The sequence below is a fragment of the Arachis ipaensis genome, chromosome B3 (genome assembly GCF_059453495.1).
Source record: "Arachis ipaensis isolate K30076 ecotype BB chromosome B3, ASM5945349v1, whole genome shotgun sequence".
In the NCBI taxonomy this organism is placed as follows: Eukaryota; Viridiplantae; Streptophyta; class Magnoliopsida; order Fabales; family Fabaceae; genus Arachis; species Arachis ipaensis.
In genome coordinates, this window is record NC_142438.1 from 114,449,963 (window position 1) to 114,467,099 (window position 17,137).

Here is a 17,137-nt window from a genome sequence, read left to right on the forward strand (position 1 = left end):
ACACGCTGACTGTTTCTAGTGCTAGTTCTCTCTTCTACTCTCTACTCTCTACTCTCTCCCCTTTCATATTCTTGTTCTTCCTCGTCCTCCTTTCTCTTCGTTCTTGTCACACTCTCTGTGCTTTCTTAGCTTCTTCTCTTAGCGGTGTCTTTAGATAACACCCTGAGCTTCGTCTATCCGTCAAAACGTCGACGTTTTGGATGCTAAGAAACACAGCATTGAGTAAGTGATCAAAGATAGGGTTACACTGTCATCTGCTGCTTTGATTTTTTTATTTTTTCTGCTGAATTGATGTAACACCTGTCGGTTCATTTCGAAACCTGTCGTTCGGAAGCAATACTTCCTGCATGTTTATCTATTGAATTCGAATTTGTTCCGTTACGTTTTCTTTTTCTTCTGCATTTTCCGTTGGCTCCAACGGTGTTTATTATTATTATTATTATTATTATTATTATTATTATTATTATTATCATCATCGCTGGTAGCTTTGCTTGTTTGTGGTTATAACTCGAATTTTTCTTTTCGTCGTTGATTTTTTTTATATCGTCTAAGTTCAATAGAGTTGTTTCAGCAAGTTGATCGGATTTGAACGTAGCTGCTGATTATGCTTCATTTGCTGACTTGTGTTCTCGTCTGATGATTGTTTGCTGAATCGTCTAGGTTTTCTAATCTTCCGTGAAAAAAAAAAAAACCGCTTAGAGAGATAAAACGGAGGCAAGGAACTTTGATAATTTTTTCTCCCTTACTGGTAAGTTCGTTATCAAGAAAAGAGATCATTCTTCATGTTATAATTATTCTGGTAGGAGAGGCTGCAAAAATTTGAATATATGCTTTTATTGAGTTTTGGTTTTGCTTCAATCTGCCATTTGCAGGAAATTTCTCTAATAAATGCTAAGTCATGCAATGTACCTTCAGAATCATCGAATCCTTGGAGTGATTCTTTCTTTGTTGGAGTGCAAATCCTGCCTTAAGTCCATTTTGTCAAATTTTGAATCCTGCATAGTAAGCCTCCGTTTGAATTTTGTTCACGACTTCTTTGTCAGTGATCCCCCCTTTTGAGGTCTTAAGTATGAAATGGATGTCATCTTCGTTGATATAGAACCATGGTTTCGAGGCTTTTAAGTGATACTCTAGATTCAACTGTTTGTGACAAAATCAATTAAATTTCATTGGTGACTTTTTTCATTATTTATTTATTTATTAATTTAAAAACTTTGCTGGAGCCCTGATATTATCAGCATACCTTTCAAGCAGATAATTTTCCCTGGCTCCGTGGATTTCTTGTTAGGATCTGAAAGCATTTGTAATGTCATTGTCTTGTGTTAGGGTCCATCATTTGCTTGGTGATATTAATAAAGCTACCCTTTTGAATGATCTTTTTCGCTACTTCAGCACCTGTGTTTAGTCACTAGCATGTGATATTAATATTTCAACTCTGTCATGTATTGTATAAATATTCTGAATGGATCATCTCTCCTTATCATTTTTGTTTCCCTTTTCATTTTTTCGGTTCTGAAACTTTGGGTGGATGATTTGTTTGATCTCATAATTATCAAGAAATTGAATTTCAAATTGATATACTTTAATTACTTCATGCATGCAGTAGATTGTAAATATGAACTTTCAACCAATGAAAAGAGTTCAAATGATTGATTTGTTCTGACCTCAGTTACACAAGTTATTAAATGAACTCTTACACTATGTCAAATGGTTAACGGAAATTTATCCGGGAATCAGGGAACCTGTGGAGAAACTTGTTCATGACGTCTTGCATTGTCTCGTATATACTGGGAGACAATTACAGTTATAGCATCATTGATTTGTTATTTTTTGCTGTTATTCATTTATTTGTGTAATACGTGTTCGATTGTGATTGACAGTTTAATATCACATCTAAAGGGAGGGAAATCATTTATAGCCCCACTCATTCATTATTGTTTGTGGTTATTCACTTATTTGTGCCCCATTTAGTTCCTGCATAGCAGTTCTCTTTTCTTGGATTCTGCTCATTTCTGTCACTGAATAAAAAAAGGTTTATTAAATGTTTAAAATTTTGGAAAGACCTAACTAACATTTGAAGTTTGCTATATAGGTTCTTGTGGTTCTACATGAGCTATAATTTATAAGAACAACGCAGCACTCTTCATTAGAAGAGATACATTTCAATGCCACATAAGACTTCGCACACATAGTTTGCCAAGATTTCCTTCAGTTTTCTCTTATTTTCCCTGTGTTTGACAAGCTTTTGCCTAAACATGCCGATATGGTGGGTGAAGTCTAAAGAGGTGAAGGAGAGAAAGAAGTCAAAAAGGGAAAGTATTATTGATGCAATACAGCAAAAATTTAAGAATGCTTCTGAAAAGATGCGCAATGACAAATCCAAAGGATCTAGAAGACATGTTATTGGCACCAGGTCAGAGAAGCAATCCCAATCTGTTGTAGCTTCAAGAATATCATCACCCTCCTCCACATATGTGTCCCGCTGTCGAAGTTTTTCAGAATTAGAAAGGCCTCTATTTCAGCAGCTCCCACTGTCAGGGTCGCACCTTCCTGCTGTCAGTGACGCAAATTCTGGAATTTGTTTACCATCAAGAATGGAAAGAGCTAGTGGTTCTAAGCAATCTCTGTATTGTCCCCTACCGGCATCTGGTGTTGTTTCCAACAGGGGATATCCTACTGATGCTGAGGGATATATAGATACCGCATCTGTTTCAAGTGATAGCTCTGGTTATAGTGGTGACTCATCTGATTCACATCTCATTAGTCATCTGGCAACCGACTATGAAATTGGAAACAGGGCCACCATTAACAGGTCTTTCAGGTCGGTTTGCTTCCATCTGAATACATTGCTTTAAACATACTATGCATTTACCTTATATTCTTTTCCTTTACTAATAATTCATATGCTCCTAAAGGTTGGTGCACAGGAACAGATCACCTGTTACTTTCCAGAATGACTTAGGAGCATCCTCAAGCCCAGCTCCTCAAATGTGCGGCGTTAAGAATCCATCTACTTCACCAAAACGGAGTCGTTTGCATTTGCCCAATCTAAAAATAGGCCGTACCTGTGGTCTATTCAGTGCTCAAGAAAGGTCAACATCAAGTCCTTCTAAAAGTCCAGTGAGAGCACTTGGCCCTGACCAGCTATTTAACTCTGCACTATGGACAGGAAAGCCTTGTCCATATGCAGCATCAGGGAACTACTCTAGTCCTGGTTCAGGCCAAAACTCAGATGTTGGGGATCTGCCAGGACAGGTAATTTTGCCTCTTAACAGGTACAGCCCTGAGTGTTCTCCTATACCTAGTCCGAGAATGACAAGCCATGGTCCCCGTTCCAGAATACAGGGTGGTGCTGTCACACCTCTTCATCCACGAGCTGGCACCTTCCCTTTGGAAATAACTACAAGACATCCTGATGATGTTACTCAAAAAACTCATCCTTTACCGCTTCCTCCAATAACAGTCACCAGTTATTGTCTTTCTCCAAACTATTCTTCATCTACAACTCCATCAGCTCCTCGCAGTCCTGCCAGAGCAGAGATCCAAACAAGCCAAGTTTCACGCTGGAAAAAGGGGAAGTTGCTCGGAAGGGGGACATTTGGACATGTTTATCTTGGTTTTGACAGGTCCGTATCATGTGGGTGTTTTGCGTGTGCCCATGCCATGCACACATTTGGACATTCTTATCTCGATTTTGGAATACTCAAACATTCAGATTGCATTTGATATACATATATCAGCATTTTAACTCATCTTTGTCTGTTAGTTTGACACAATCATGATTTTTCTTGCATTTTATCTTTTGAACTTTTAAAGCTTGATCTGATTTATATCAAGTTCTCTGATCTGTAGTGAAAGTGGTGAGATGTGTGCGATGAAGGAGGTAACGCTTTTTGCAGATGATGATAAATCAAGGGAATGCGCACAGCAACTTCAACAAGTAAGCTTGCTCACCACATGAAAAGTTTACAAAAAATAAAACATTTACTTTTCCTTTTGAATGAAAAGGAACAAAGGACTATACATTTTCAGGACAACAAGTATTCTCATGTACCTGATACATTTTCAGGAAATTATGCTTCTAAGTCAGTTGCAGCATCCAAATATAGTCCGATATTATGGTTCTGAAACGGTATGTTTACTGAATTAGTTACTTAATTCATTCAGTAACTGATTTCAGTTTGAATTTTCAGTTACAATCAAGGCATTAGAACAGATTTCTCTAAACAAATCAGCCACATCAATTGCTTCTATGCTTTGAGCAACATTTTATTAGATCTCTTTACAATTGCAAGTTCAATATATCTTATGGGTTCTTAAATTTGTTTTCTCAATCTTATTTTAGTAACATGGAATTTGGTTGCATAATATTCTTTCATGCTGTTGGCTATCAATACTTAGAATTGTGTTAACTGTACTGTGATTTTTTATGCCTAACAGGTAGAGGACAAACTTTACATATACTTGGAGTATGTCTCCGCCGGGTCTATTTACAAACTGCTTCGAGAGTATGGCCAGTTAGGTGAAAATGCCATTCGTAATTATACTCGGCAAATTCTATTAGGACTTGCGTATTTGCATGCTAAGAACACTGTCCACCGGTGAGTTTGGTAGATCATCATATGAAATTCTTATAATTACATCTGTGTTTCAACAAATAACATCTCTAATTACATTTTCGCTTGTGAAACAAAAATTTCTTGGTCTAATTACTATATTCTCTTCAGGGACATTAAGGGAGCCAATATACTAGTGGACCCTAATGGACAGATAAAATTGGCAGATTTTGGGATGGCAAAGCATGTAAGAGAATTTATATATGTTTTCTTATGTATGATGTTCATGTTAACGAAGGAACAGCCTTGGTTAGATAATTCAAATGGAGTTGAATATTTCCTTTCTGAAATTTACAGATAACTGGGGAGTCTTGTCCATTTTCATTCAAAGGAAGTCCTCACTGGATGGCACCTGAGGTCAGCATGATTTCCCTCCTCCATAAGTACCGTTTGACACTTGTTTTTCACATGGTTCTGTTTGACAATGCCTCAATTACTTAGGTTGTACATAATTCAAATGATTGTAATCTTGCTGTTGATATATGGAGTCTTGGCTGCACTGTTCTGGAGATGGCTACGACAAAACCACCTTGGAGCCAGTTTGAGGGGGTAAGCAGAGTTTGATATATGGATCTATTTATTGGATTATATAATTTAACTTCGTTTCATAATTTTTTTTCCTTTGTACCCTACACACTTGAAGGTGGCTGCTATATTTAAGATTTTACAGATGAAGAAACTGCCTGAAGCACCAGAACATCTATCAGAAGATGGAAAAGACTTTGTGAGGCTTTGTCTGCAAAGAAATCCCCAGGACCGCCCATCGGCTGTGCAACTTCTAGAGCATCCATTTGTCAAAAAGGCTACACTAGAAAGAACCATTCTGACTGTACATCCTTCAGAAGCATCACCAGCTATTGTAGATGAACTGAAATCTCTGGTAAAAGCAATTGAAAGTGTATATTCAGTGGCTGATTACATACTATCATGCTTTGCATAATAGCTTTGTGTTTCTGAAGTTTTGCATAATTTTGTTGAAAGAAAAATAGTAACAAAAGAAGGGCTCCAAAAGTAGGCTAAAATATAACAAAATATTAAAATATAATAGTATTCCATCAACAGTGAAGAAATGGATGTATGTTTTTTATTTTCATTTCATTTTTTTGTGTTTCGCATATTTTTGAGTGAACTATTTATCTTGAATGTTCTTTCAGGCCATTGGACCTGCAAAACATAATTTGTGCTTAGAGTCAGAAATGGCTGCTGGTACCAGTCGGCCAAGAAGGTTGAGAATCGGCTCTGCATCAAGGTTGGTCCCCCAACCCCCCTCTCCTCCACCAAAAAAAAAAAAAATAAATAAATAAATAAAAAATAAAATGCCCACTCGTGTTTATATGACATATATGGATAAATAAATACACCAATAAAACAAGAATATACTTGTTCATATTAATTTTTGTAGCATTCACTAGTACGTTGTGTATTCTATAAGCTGGTTAGATACTTTTAGTTGTTCATAATTAAGCTGGATTAATTGATAAGAATGTTGTGGCTGTGTGAAAGAAAATTCGGTCAAACTTCTGCAATGCTAGTTTTTATTCAGTTCTAGATACTTTTGATACTTCTGCAATGAAGGTATTAACTGTCTATCTAACTTGTTTCTAGCGATGTGCATACACCAAGGAACATGTCATGCCCCGTTTCTCCCCTTGGACAGCGAACTTTGCCTTTGGGAACATTTGATGTGGCTGGAAGAGTGTCTACAGTTCCAGTAGTTAGTCCTCGTACCACATCTGGCCTATCCACACCATTCAATGATAGTGGTCGTACAATCTCGTTTCATAGAAACAAGCAGCCGATGTTCTCACATGAAACTGCATGTCTGATGCCAAGGTCTCAAGGTGGGTTTCATTATCAGGATCCTACACATGATGCCCTTCGAGTAACCAGACCTTCTCAGGATGTAATAATTTCATCTGATGATGATGTTCTTGCAACCAATTATAAGAGGGTTGTCCGAAGAGAATTTTATAATGTGCCTCAAACGCCCACGAGGGATTGTGTTAGGATGAGTACTTACTTAGATTGCCGAGCCAGTACTCCCAGGCAAGGCCCGACAACACAAATGGCATGTCACCTGCACGTCAGTGACCTGAGGGGACACCGTGCATGTGAATAATAAACGTTCTAATTGACGGTATATACATCATAGGGTGCATTAGCATAAACATATACCATAAACATGCTGGAGGAATATAGTTTAACTATTATCTATAGTCAAACGTGAGTGTTTTGCGCGGGGATGTAAGCGTTCCCCAATTGACTCATGTTTGAGACAGTAGTTTTACAGAGTGGGACCAAAACCCCTTGTAGATGCAAAATTTGCTGTCCTCACCCAAGGTATTTTATATTTATCATCTCAGCTGGAAATGGAGGGACCAAAAGCAGATTTGTAGAAACATATTTACTGTATAGAATATATATAACTAGAAAGTAGAAACTCAACACAATTTTGAGTTTAGCTAGAATTTCCTCCATTTTGAATAATGTTCTGTGGGATTGTGTGCTACAAGAGGCGTTGTATTGAATAAACTTTATATATTTCAAAAATAAATCTACCTCTTTCTGGATTTTTTGCTGGAAGGAAAGTCATTACTCTTTTGCAAATTGAAAATGCAAAGGCTTCATGTAATGTATTGCCCACAAGCGCAAATGCCTTCATGGAATTCGATAGCACCGTGATAGAAATAAAGAAAACAATATGCCAAATTGTAGCACTACTTGAGTGGTTATGCATCGCGTCTTAAATTTACATATATACAGCTTATACGGCTTGTGAGTAACAGCAAGTTTCTATTCTGCTAAACAGTTTTTCAATACAACTATGTTTTGCCCTTACTTAGTAGTCAGACAAACCTGTGAGCTACTTTTGATTAGTTAGGCTTACGCTGAACTCCCATAGTTTTTTAGCCAGCTCTGAATCGTTAGCCAGATGGGTTGGCGTTGCCTTATTGCTGTCCATAAAGTACTCACCAGATATTCCCTTAACTTGTGGATGCAATGCTACATAACATTGAGTGGCAGCTCCCTGTAAAAACACGTCAGAACAACTCAATATATCTGCCATAGCATATAAGCATATCAGCAACAGATGTACGAAATACCTGTTGCACATTTTTAAGTAAGTATTTACCCACCATATTAGCAACAGCTGCAAAAGAAAAGTGGTGGATACATGAATATAAATTCAAGAAAACAATTTATGTATATGAATTGACAACTAGGACCTGGCATAATTCTGTTTTGCTTCCTTTTGAATGCATATCGTGACCAAGCATATTGAATTGAATTGGAAAAACAACCATTTGTACCCATGAACTTTACGAACGCTGACAAAAATACCCATTAAAAAATGAAACTAACGTTGTATCTATCAAAGATGGATTCCGTACGACAAAAGTACCTAAATCCTAAATTTATGTTGACTTTTTAATAAAATTTCAGAATTACCCCATCCTTTATCTTCAACCCCTCCTCTCTTCTTTCCCAAATCTCAAACACCTCCATTGCCATTACCTTAACCACCTTCTATTCTCTACTACTCTACTAACCACCACTGTCCCATCTTTCCACTCTGACGATGACAAAGACGACAACAAGACAACCAGACAATCCATCCGTTCCCACGCAACGCTAGATGGAGAAGCTCCGGAAGTGAGACTGAACCGAGATCCAGGGCGCAAGGTCCTGTGGTGTGATTCAACTCCTCCTAGGTCCACTTCAAGCTCATGGACTCCATGGAAAAAGGTCCTATATTTACAACAGTACAAATTATAAATTTATTATATAATTAACGAAGTTGAACTTTCTCACTCTCCCAAATCACCACCATCATGTGTAAGATTCCTGTGTTACTCACATGCGACCCCACCAAAGCGATCTTGCCAAAGTTTCAATTTTTAGCATCTAAAGTTTCTTCTCCTTCTGACATTGTATTGAAAGTGATGGAGGAAGGGTGGTGATGGTAATAGCGGTAATAGAGTGTTGATAGGATTTGAGATTAGAGAAGTGATGATGACAAGTAAAATTAAAAGTTAGAGTAAAGTTGTTGTTTATGGCTGTGACAGTGGAGAAGGAAGAAGATGAGGCTGACGGTTGGTGATGGTGGCGGTGATGATGATGTTGGTAGAGGAGGTGGTAAAATTGCTGAAAGGGTATTGAGATTAGGATTAGGAAAATGGTAATTTGGGGTTTTTAGGTATTGAGATTAGGGTTTTTAGACAATGGAGGTGTTTGAGATTTGGGAAAGAAGAGAGGAGGGGTTCAAGATAATGGTGGGGGTAATTTTGGAATTTTATTAAAAAGTCAACATAAATTTAGGATTTGGACACTTTTGTCGTATGGAATCCATCTTTGATGGATACAACATTAGTTTTCTTCTTTAATGGATACTTTTGTCAGCGTTCGTAAAGTTTATGGGTACAAATGGTTGTTTTTCCAATTGAATTTTGTCTGTCTCATCTATAATTGCACAACAATACCAAATCAAGCCTTACTCGAATAGTATAGCCACTAACCATTAATGTAACCATGGTAACGCAGAATATTTGTAATAATTGATCCTGGATGAAGTGCGTTAGCGGTTATTTCAACTCCTTCTTCCTGTCAGAAAAAGGAGTATGCATTGTTCTACATTAAAATCAACCAAGTTCACACCAAACGGTCAAAAGACAAACGGATGTAAAAAAATACCTTAAAGCGCCTCGTAAGTTCTTTGGCATGCAAAATATTAGCAAGCTTTGATTGTCCATAAGCATAATAACTGTTGTACCTGCCCCCCAAAAAAAAAAAAGAAGGCATAAAACAGGGTGAATTGTACAAATTTGGGAACCAAAAACAATGTAAATGAAAAGAAAAATGTCATCAAGCATATTTGCGGTACAATCTCAGTAGCAATTAGCAAATAAAGAAAAAGGAGAAACCAAGGATCTCTCATTCCAAAATTACACTGATTCATCATTGATCTTATCAAAACGAATTCCTTCTTGATATGGAAGTCTGTGTGCTTCCGAAGATAGAATGACTATCCTTCCCTCCCGTTTGCATTCACGTACAGTTTTTTTCATAGTTTGTAGTAAAAGGTTTGTCAAGAGAAAATGACCTACAAAATAGTATAATTAGAATCTCTTTAATTCCTTTCATATTTTAGCAGGAGTGAATGACAATTTTCGGTTCTATCAACCCAACAAGATAACATGAGGAAACTCAATATGTGAGGAAAACAGGCAATAGAACATACCCAAATGATTCGTTGCAAACTGCATCTCAATGTTGTCTTGAGAAAGCTGGAATGGAGTTGCCATCACCCCTGCATTGTTACTTCAATCGAAAGAAGAACTTCATTTTATTTTAAAACATGCAATCAGAGCAGGTGCAGATGCTGAAGACAAAACAGAAAGACTTGTATAGAAAGTTGTACTGGAAGAGTTCATCTATGTCAAACAAGACATACATTAGGATATTGAGTGGACGTTCAGAAGAAATATAATCTGATGCAAACTTCCTAACAGATGCCATAGAGCAAAGATCTAATTCCATGACATCAATTTTAGCTGAGGGAATTTCCTTCAATATTGTTTCTTTGACCTTGGTGCCAGATTCAACATTCCTTACAGCCATAACAACATGGACACCGCGCAGTGCAAGAACTCGCGTCGTCTCCAAACCAAGGCCACTTGTAGCCCCTAATATCAAACATAATAAGTAATTAAATTATTGATTACTCAACACCGATGCAAATTTAAATTAAAATTAAATAACAATTTGCAGGGATCATATGACTATTTCAGGAAAATTGATCACCAATCGGAAAAATAACACTATACTCCAATAAGTGGCCGTAATCAGCTTCGTAGTTGAAAAGACATCATAGAAAATTTAAAAATAAATCAGATCTACAATATAGTGTGATTATTGGATTTATATATGAGATCAGCAGAGGTGTGATCGAAACTGATCGACGATGATATTGCGATGAGTAAAACAACCTAATAAAAGGAAAGTAAAAACTAAAAAGGAAGGAGGAGGAAGGAACCGGTGACGATGGCGGTGAGGCCGTGTCCATCAATGCCTTGAGTGACTTGCTCCGCCGTGGAGGAGGCTGAGAAGCCAGATTCTCCTTTCCAACCAAGAAACCACATATTCCTTTCCGTTCGCTCTTTCTTTGTGATCGATTACACACACTTTCACTTTCTCACTCACTCACTCAGTCAAAAACAAGTGTCATCGTAGTTTGAAACTTTCCATTAAAGTGGGAATATAACATGGAGTTTATTTCTTTCGGATAACACTTAACATGACTAAATCCCCTAGTGGTTAGCCAGTGCACCGATATAGCTTTTGAGATTCCAATTGCACTATTTATATCCTTCAGATTACGATCTAGGCAACATAATGGTCCTTCGACAAAATTTCGGTGTGACTCAACGACGGCCTTACTTATGTGGCACAGCCACTGCCACTGCCACGTTGGACATTCGAAACGACGTCGTTTCATGGGGCAAACGTTTGAAAACCCAAACGTCGCCGTTTTGATCACAATGAGTGTAATAATTGCTTGGGTAAAGGGTTTGGCATTCGTTATGTCTTCTCCATATTTTCTCATCTCTCTCAACGCTTGGTCTCCTCCTTCATAACCAGAGACAGTGGCAACAAGTAAGGGCACTGCTGCCTACTCGCTGATTTCTTAACATTGTTGCACTGAACTTGGGGGAAGGTTCGTGGGAAGCCATTGAAGCAACGACTGAGGAACCGTTTAATCTAGCTCCAAGGTACAAATTTTATTTTATTATTTTTTTAAATTTTTGGATCATTTTTCATTCCTTGGACGGGCAATTGTTAAGGTTACCTAAACATGATCCGTCTAGTCTGTGTTGAAATCCATATGTTGTTAGGGTTTTAGTCTTTCATATGTTCGAACCAGTAATGGATGCTCTGTTTCTTTTCAATAGAACAAGGGGCAATCTCTGATGGTGTATAATGTGGGTGTTATTTGTTGTTTTTGTGTTGTATGCGTGTTAAATTTATTTTTTCCTCTGTTATGTTGCAGATGGACGCCGAACTGTTAGACATAATGTTTCATCATGAGGGAAATTTTGAGAGGGGTAAGGATGGGAGATGGACTTACTATCCTGACAATAAGCATTGTTTGGGTGATCTAGATGTAGACAGGTTGGATGTATTCTACCTGAGAAATTTCTTCAAAGAACTAGGTTATGAGACGATGAAGAAGGTTTGGTGGCAGGTCCCAGGGATGAGCCTGGAAGTGGGTTTGAGGCGTTTAGACTCTGATAACGAGTTGAGAGAGATGTGTTGTCATGGTGGAAATAACAATGAGATAGTGGATGTCTACATTGAACATGGTATTTCAGAACCTGAAATAGTACAAAGACAGGATGTTATCATGCATGTTGATGACCAGGTGAGGGAGCTTGGAGAGCAAGTTAAGTCGAATTCCAGGACGGTGAAAAACCCCGCTGTCAAACCTACCACCGAGAAGGACCCTCCGATGAGTTTAAGCATGGTAACATACAAGCCCCAAGCTAAAGAGGCATTACCGAAGAAGACCAATGTGAATTCCAAAATGGAGTCCCAGCCTAAGCCTAAGTCAAAGCCTAAGCCTAAGACAGTTCCCAAACCCAAACCCATACCCACACAGAACAATGTCACCAGGACTAGGAGATACTGTCTGAAGTCTTCAGGGAAAGGTTTTTCAAAAGCAAAGAGAAATGGAGGTGACCATGTTATTTTATCATCTGACTCAGACTCTTATGACAGCTACGAGAGTGCTGAGGACAAGGCATATAAGCCACAAGAGCCGGATGATAGTTCGGGTGAATCGGGCATTGGATATACTATTCCTTCACACAAGAAGAAAGTAAATAAACCCAATGCAAGGAAAAAGGTCCAAGCAGAGAGTGAAAAGGAAAAAGGGAAGGCCAAGGTCTGTGTTGATGATGATAGATTTGTGCAAGACGTTTCTGATGAAGATGTGGACATCGGATTTGTGGGGGGAGGGAGAAAGGCGGATAACCATGACGCTTTTGATCCGGGTCAGAATCGGATAGTGCCAATTCGTGGCACTCTTTGGAGATGAAAACACCACCTAATTCAGAGGATGAGCTGGTTGGAGAAGAAATTTCGGATGAGGTATTTCCAGTGTTTAGGCAGGGTGCTAGGTTCGGAGAATTGCATTTATAAGTTGGCATGAAGTTCAATACTAAATGGGAGTTCAAGGAGGTAGTGAGGGAGTTTACTATACAAGAAGGGAGACGGATGAGGTTCAGGAAGAACGACGGTAAAAGGGTAAGGGCAGTATGTAAGGTGAAAGATTGCAAGTGGGTTGTGTACGCATCAAGGGACTACGAAGACAGTTGCTGGCAAGTGAAGACATTCTTCAATGATCACACCTGTCCAAGAGAGGCTAGGAACAGGGCAACAAATAGAAATTGGGTTGCAGGTAAGTTGGTGAAAAAACTAAGGAAATATCCCAATTTCAGGAACTGTGAGACTACAACTTATTTCAAGACGAAATACGACTTGTCGCTCAATAGGAATTCTATATCACGGGCACTGTGTGATGCTAGGAATATAGTTTATGGGGATGCGAAGGAGCAATATGCCATGCTTAGGGACTATGGTGAAACCCTGTTGAAGACCAACCCGGGATCCACAGTTCAGATTTGCACAAAGCCACAGCCTAGTGGAGAGGTCATATTTGAGAGAATGTATGTCTGCTTGACTGGGTGCAAGTCAGGTTTCAGAGCTGGCTGTCGTCCATTAATTGGACTTGATGGGGCTTTTTTGAAAACTGTATTCGGGGGGCAAATTCTTTCGGCTGTTGGACAAGATGCTAATCATCACATATACGTTATTGCATGGGCAGTTGTGGAAGTGGAGAACTTTGAGAATTGGAAGTGGTTTCTAGATTTGCTACATGAAGACCTTGGAGACTACAAGACTCATGGGTGGAACTTTATCTCTGACATGCAAAAGGTAATCTCCTAGCATAACCTTTATAATCTCACCTAAATTGTATTGTATAAAACTATGTTAACTTGGTTTAGTACATAAAGTGCAGTAAAACTGTGTTACTATTATTGTTTGATTAGTTACTATGTATAAAACTGTGTTAACTTGATACCTCTGTTATTATTGTTTGATTAATTACTATATTTCTGTGGTATGCTGTTTGTTATAACTTAGATAGATACTGAATGGTGCAATTCAGGGACTATAGTGATTCACGATTATCAATGATAGGGATTATTATGGTGAACGATGATCAAACTTAGGGACTATTATGGTGATCGATTATCACTCTTAAGGACTATTATGGTAACATAATCTTTGCTGCCTTCAGGGATTATTGCCTGCCATGAAAGCGGTGATGCCTGATGTGGGCCACCGTTTCTGTGTCTGGCATTTGTGGCGAAATTTCAACAAGCAGTGGAAGGACCTGGAGCTGAGGGGACTATTATGGGAGTGTGCTAGAGCAACTACATTTCAAGAGTTTAAGGTATGTAAGGACAATAGTTTGGTTGTCGAGTTAGTTTACATGGACTTTTTTCACTTTTCTCAATTCTTGCCATTCAAGAATACATGAATAGGATAACGAAGCTGAACGAGGACGCATGGAAGTATCTTGACAAGTGGCCCAGGGAGGCATAGACGAGGTCACAGTTCAGACACAACTCCAAATTGGACTCGATTTGCAACAACGCTTGTGAGGTTTTCAATTCAAAGATCAAGGAAGCAAGGGTGACGCTGCTCAAGCTGCAGCTGATGCTGCGGTAGCTGCAAAGGCTGCTAAAGACCCTAAAAATGCTACTGCCCAAGCAACTGCAACTACCCATGCCACTGCAACTGACACTGTAACTGCCACTGCAACTGCAACTGCAACTGCAACTGCTACTAGTATAGCTACGGCTACTGCTAATATTACAAACAACATCCTGTCGGCAATCAATTCTGCTCCTATTGGTCAAGCTTCAGAGATTGATTTGTCACAGCCAATTTGTTCTGAACCAGAAGATTCTCAAAAGGTACAACAGTAATTCTATAATACACCTTCTTAATTAATAGACTAATAACTCTGAAAAAGGTTTAGTGGGTGACAAACTCAGGTTTTCATTTTTGGTTTGTGTTTTGTGTAGTTCACTGAAGTAAAAGGGGAACAAGCCACAAGACCTGCCAAACTACCTGCTAGAAGAAGGTCACCACCAACAACCCCCTCTACAACACTGGACCCAATGAAGGGTGCGAGTTCAGTCACTGCCTCAAGATTCACAAATTTTCTGAAGTTTGTGCCGACCCCTAGATTTAAGCACCCCGGAAGAAGTGAAACTTAATATTAGGACATTACACTCTTCAAGTGTTTGTTTTTTGTTAAAAGAAACTGTGACTATGATCACTCTAAACAATGGTTCATTTTGTTGATTATTAATCAAATATGTCATATTAGTAGACTCAATTACTTATGGCTGTAATGTGTTAAAACTATGAATGGTTTGCCATATTTTGGTATAGATCAATTAATACTATCCATGGTTTGAATCAACCTTTCTATTACTTATTTACATGTACTTTTTATTCATCTAACAGGATATTATATTATAGTAAACTAAGATCAGTTACAGAAACCTTGTGATGTTACCCAAAAACACTTTCATTCATTACTTTGGGAACTACATTACATTGACATGTTCTCAACCCTTTAATAGCACCATTCCTACAAAAACAACAACTACTAAGAACCCAAACCCAAGAACTTGAGTAATGAATTTCAGATTCCTAATGTCTGCCTCCATCTTCCCCATCCGCCAAGCAAAGTTCATCTTCCTGTCACCATCATCATCTTCTGAAACAGCTCTTTCAGGTAGCTCCTCTTGCACATAATTTGCCCAGACGAATAACCCAAACCATGTTTTTCCACTTGTCTGCAAACAACCAAAAAAAAAAATAATCAACTACAAATTAGTTACCTTTACTCACATTATAGTTGGGGCAACCAAAGAAGGGCTTGTTAGGATGCGTCTCCGTCCCTGACCACCTTAGCACTGGGTGACAACCACAGCCACACCAGACCGGAACCCGCCCCTACCTGCTTTGCGTTGTGCTTCTTCTCTAGTTCTTCGTCGACGATGACCGGTTGGAGCTTCCTGCAACATGGCTCCCAGTTCCTCTCATGGGGACAGCTATTGGTGTACACAATACTTGCAGAAGGAGACATTGATGGAGAGAACCAGATTGAAGGGAGGCTAACGAAGTTTTAAGGTTTAAAAATGAAGACAGGGACTACATTGGAGAATTTTACAATACAATCCATGTCAGATGTACACTATGATGTCCAACGTGGCAGTGGTTGTGCCACATAAGCAAGGCCGTCGCTGAGTCACGCTGGAATTTTACGGAAGGACCATTATGTTGCCTGGATCGCAATCTGGAGGACATAAATAGTGCAATTAGAATCTCAGGGGCTAAATCGGTGCACGGGCTGAATCTGGGGGACCACTATGGGGATTTAGTCCACTTAACATGGATTTGCTTCTTTTAATCAACAATAGACCATATGGATTTACATTTAAGTATTGGGTTGGTTTAAAATCGGCTCAAGTCTTTTGAACTTATTTGATATATTATTAAATTTAAAGTATTGGATTAGATTGGTAAACAATCTAATAGTTTATATTTAATTTATTAAAAATTACAATAAAAAATGGAAATTTTTTAATATTTTAAAATTATCTCCATATAAAATTTGAGAACTAAACCCTAATTTTGACAGCTTGTTGCCTTCTTCCTTCTTGCAATAACCCTCTACTTGTTCCCCTACTCTCTTCTTCATCAGATATCTTTATGTTTCAACTCAATTTCTCAATTTCATTCAAATTCCTTTGAATTCGTTTTAGACACGGTGCCTCACCACAACAATGACCACCTCTCATCTCTCAAATTCTTCTTCGTCCCCACCTTCTCTGCTGGTGCACGAATTGTGAATCACACTTTTCACAACGCGTACCACTAACCAGCAAGTGCACTGGGTCGTCCAAGTAATACCTCACGTGAGTAAGGGTCGAATCTCACGGAGATTGTTGGTTTGAAGCAATCTATGGTTATCTTGTAAATCTTAGTCAGGAAGTCAATTATGTTTATCAGTTGAATTGTGAATAACCAAGAGAGCATAAATTAAAGGTTACTTGTTGTGCAGTAATGGAGAATATATTGGAGTTTTGGAGATGCTTTGTCTTCTGAATCTCTGCTTTCCTCTGTCTTCTGATTCACGCACGCACGTCCTCCTATGGCAAGCTGTGTGTTGGTGGATCACCGTTGTCAATGGCTACCTTCCATCCTTCCAGTGAAAACTACGCTCACGCGCTCTGTCACAGCACGGCTAATCACCGGTTGGTTCTCGATCCGGTTGGAATAGGATTTACTATCCTTTTGCATCTGTCACTAAGGCCCAGCCTTCAGGAGTTTGAAGCTCGTCACAGTCATTCAATCCTTGAATCCTACTCGGAATA

General features: G+C 38.7%; 3 protein-coding genes across 6 annotated transcripts; 2 read left to right on the top strand and 1 right to left on the bottom strand.

The window, feature by feature from the left end:
• Positions 1-7,211, top strand: LOC107630781 (mitogen-activated protein kinase kinase kinase YODA). Of its 3 annotated transcripts, XM_016334014.3 has the most exons (14): positions 1-222; positions 661-748; positions 873-1,002; positions 2,093-2,821; positions 2,916-3,626; positions 3,853-3,940; positions 4,070-4,132; positions 4,441-4,601; positions 4,728-4,803; positions 4,914-4,973; positions 5,058-5,165; positions 5,260-5,496; positions 5,771-5,865; positions 6,222-7,211. In XM_016334014.3, exons 4-14 carry the CDS (start codon positions 2,256-2,258, stop codon positions 6,733-6,735), a joined length of 2,679 nt encoding a protein of 892 aa, XP_016189500.1. In that variant the 5' UTR covers positions 1-222; positions 661-748; positions 873-1,002; positions 2,093-2,255; the 3' UTR covers positions 6,736-7,211. The 3 variants fall into 3 exon arrangements, with proteins under 3 accessions (XP_016189500.1, XP_088363947.1, XP_088363946.1); XM_088507821.1 differs by lacking the exon at positions 873-1,002; XM_088507820.1 differs by lacking the exons at positions 661-748; positions 873-1,002 and having other exon boundaries at positions 3-222.
• A 12-nt stretch (positions 7,212-7,223) lies between these two features.
• LOC107630782 (short-chain dehydrogenase TIC 32, chloroplastic) lies at positions 7,224-10,948 on the bottom strand. 2 transcript variants are annotated; one of them, XM_016334017.3, is made up of 8 exons: positions 10,651-10,948; positions 10,069-10,300; positions 9,856-9,935; positions 9,564-9,717; positions 9,309-9,387; positions 9,134-9,218; positions 7,721-7,767; positions 7,224-7,644 (listed from the first exon to the last, which is right to left on the bottom strand). In XM_016334017.3, exons 1-8 carry the CDS (start codon positions 10,754-10,756, stop codon positions 7,480-7,482), a joined length of 948 nt encoding a protein of 315 aa, XP_016189503.1. In that variant the 5' UTR covers positions 10,757-10,948; the 3' UTR covers positions 7,224-7,479. The 2 variants fall into 2 exon arrangements, with proteins under 2 accessions (XP_016189503.1, XP_016189505.1); XM_016334019.3 differs by having other exon boundaries at positions 9,309-9,378; positions 10,651-10,901.
• A 716-nt stretch (positions 10,949-11,664) lies between these two features.
• Positions 11,665-14,965, top strand: LOC148572114 (uncharacterized). The gene is made up of 4 exons (XM_088507375.1): positions 11,665-13,610; positions 13,978-14,137; positions 14,361-14,659; positions 14,771-14,965. Exons 1-4 carry the CDS (start codon positions 12,822-12,824, stop codon positions 14,963-14,965), a joined length of 1,443 nt encoding a protein of 480 aa, XP_088363501.1. The 5' UTR covers positions 11,665-12,821.
• The last annotated feature ends 2,172 nt before the right edge of the window (positions 14,966-17,137 follow it).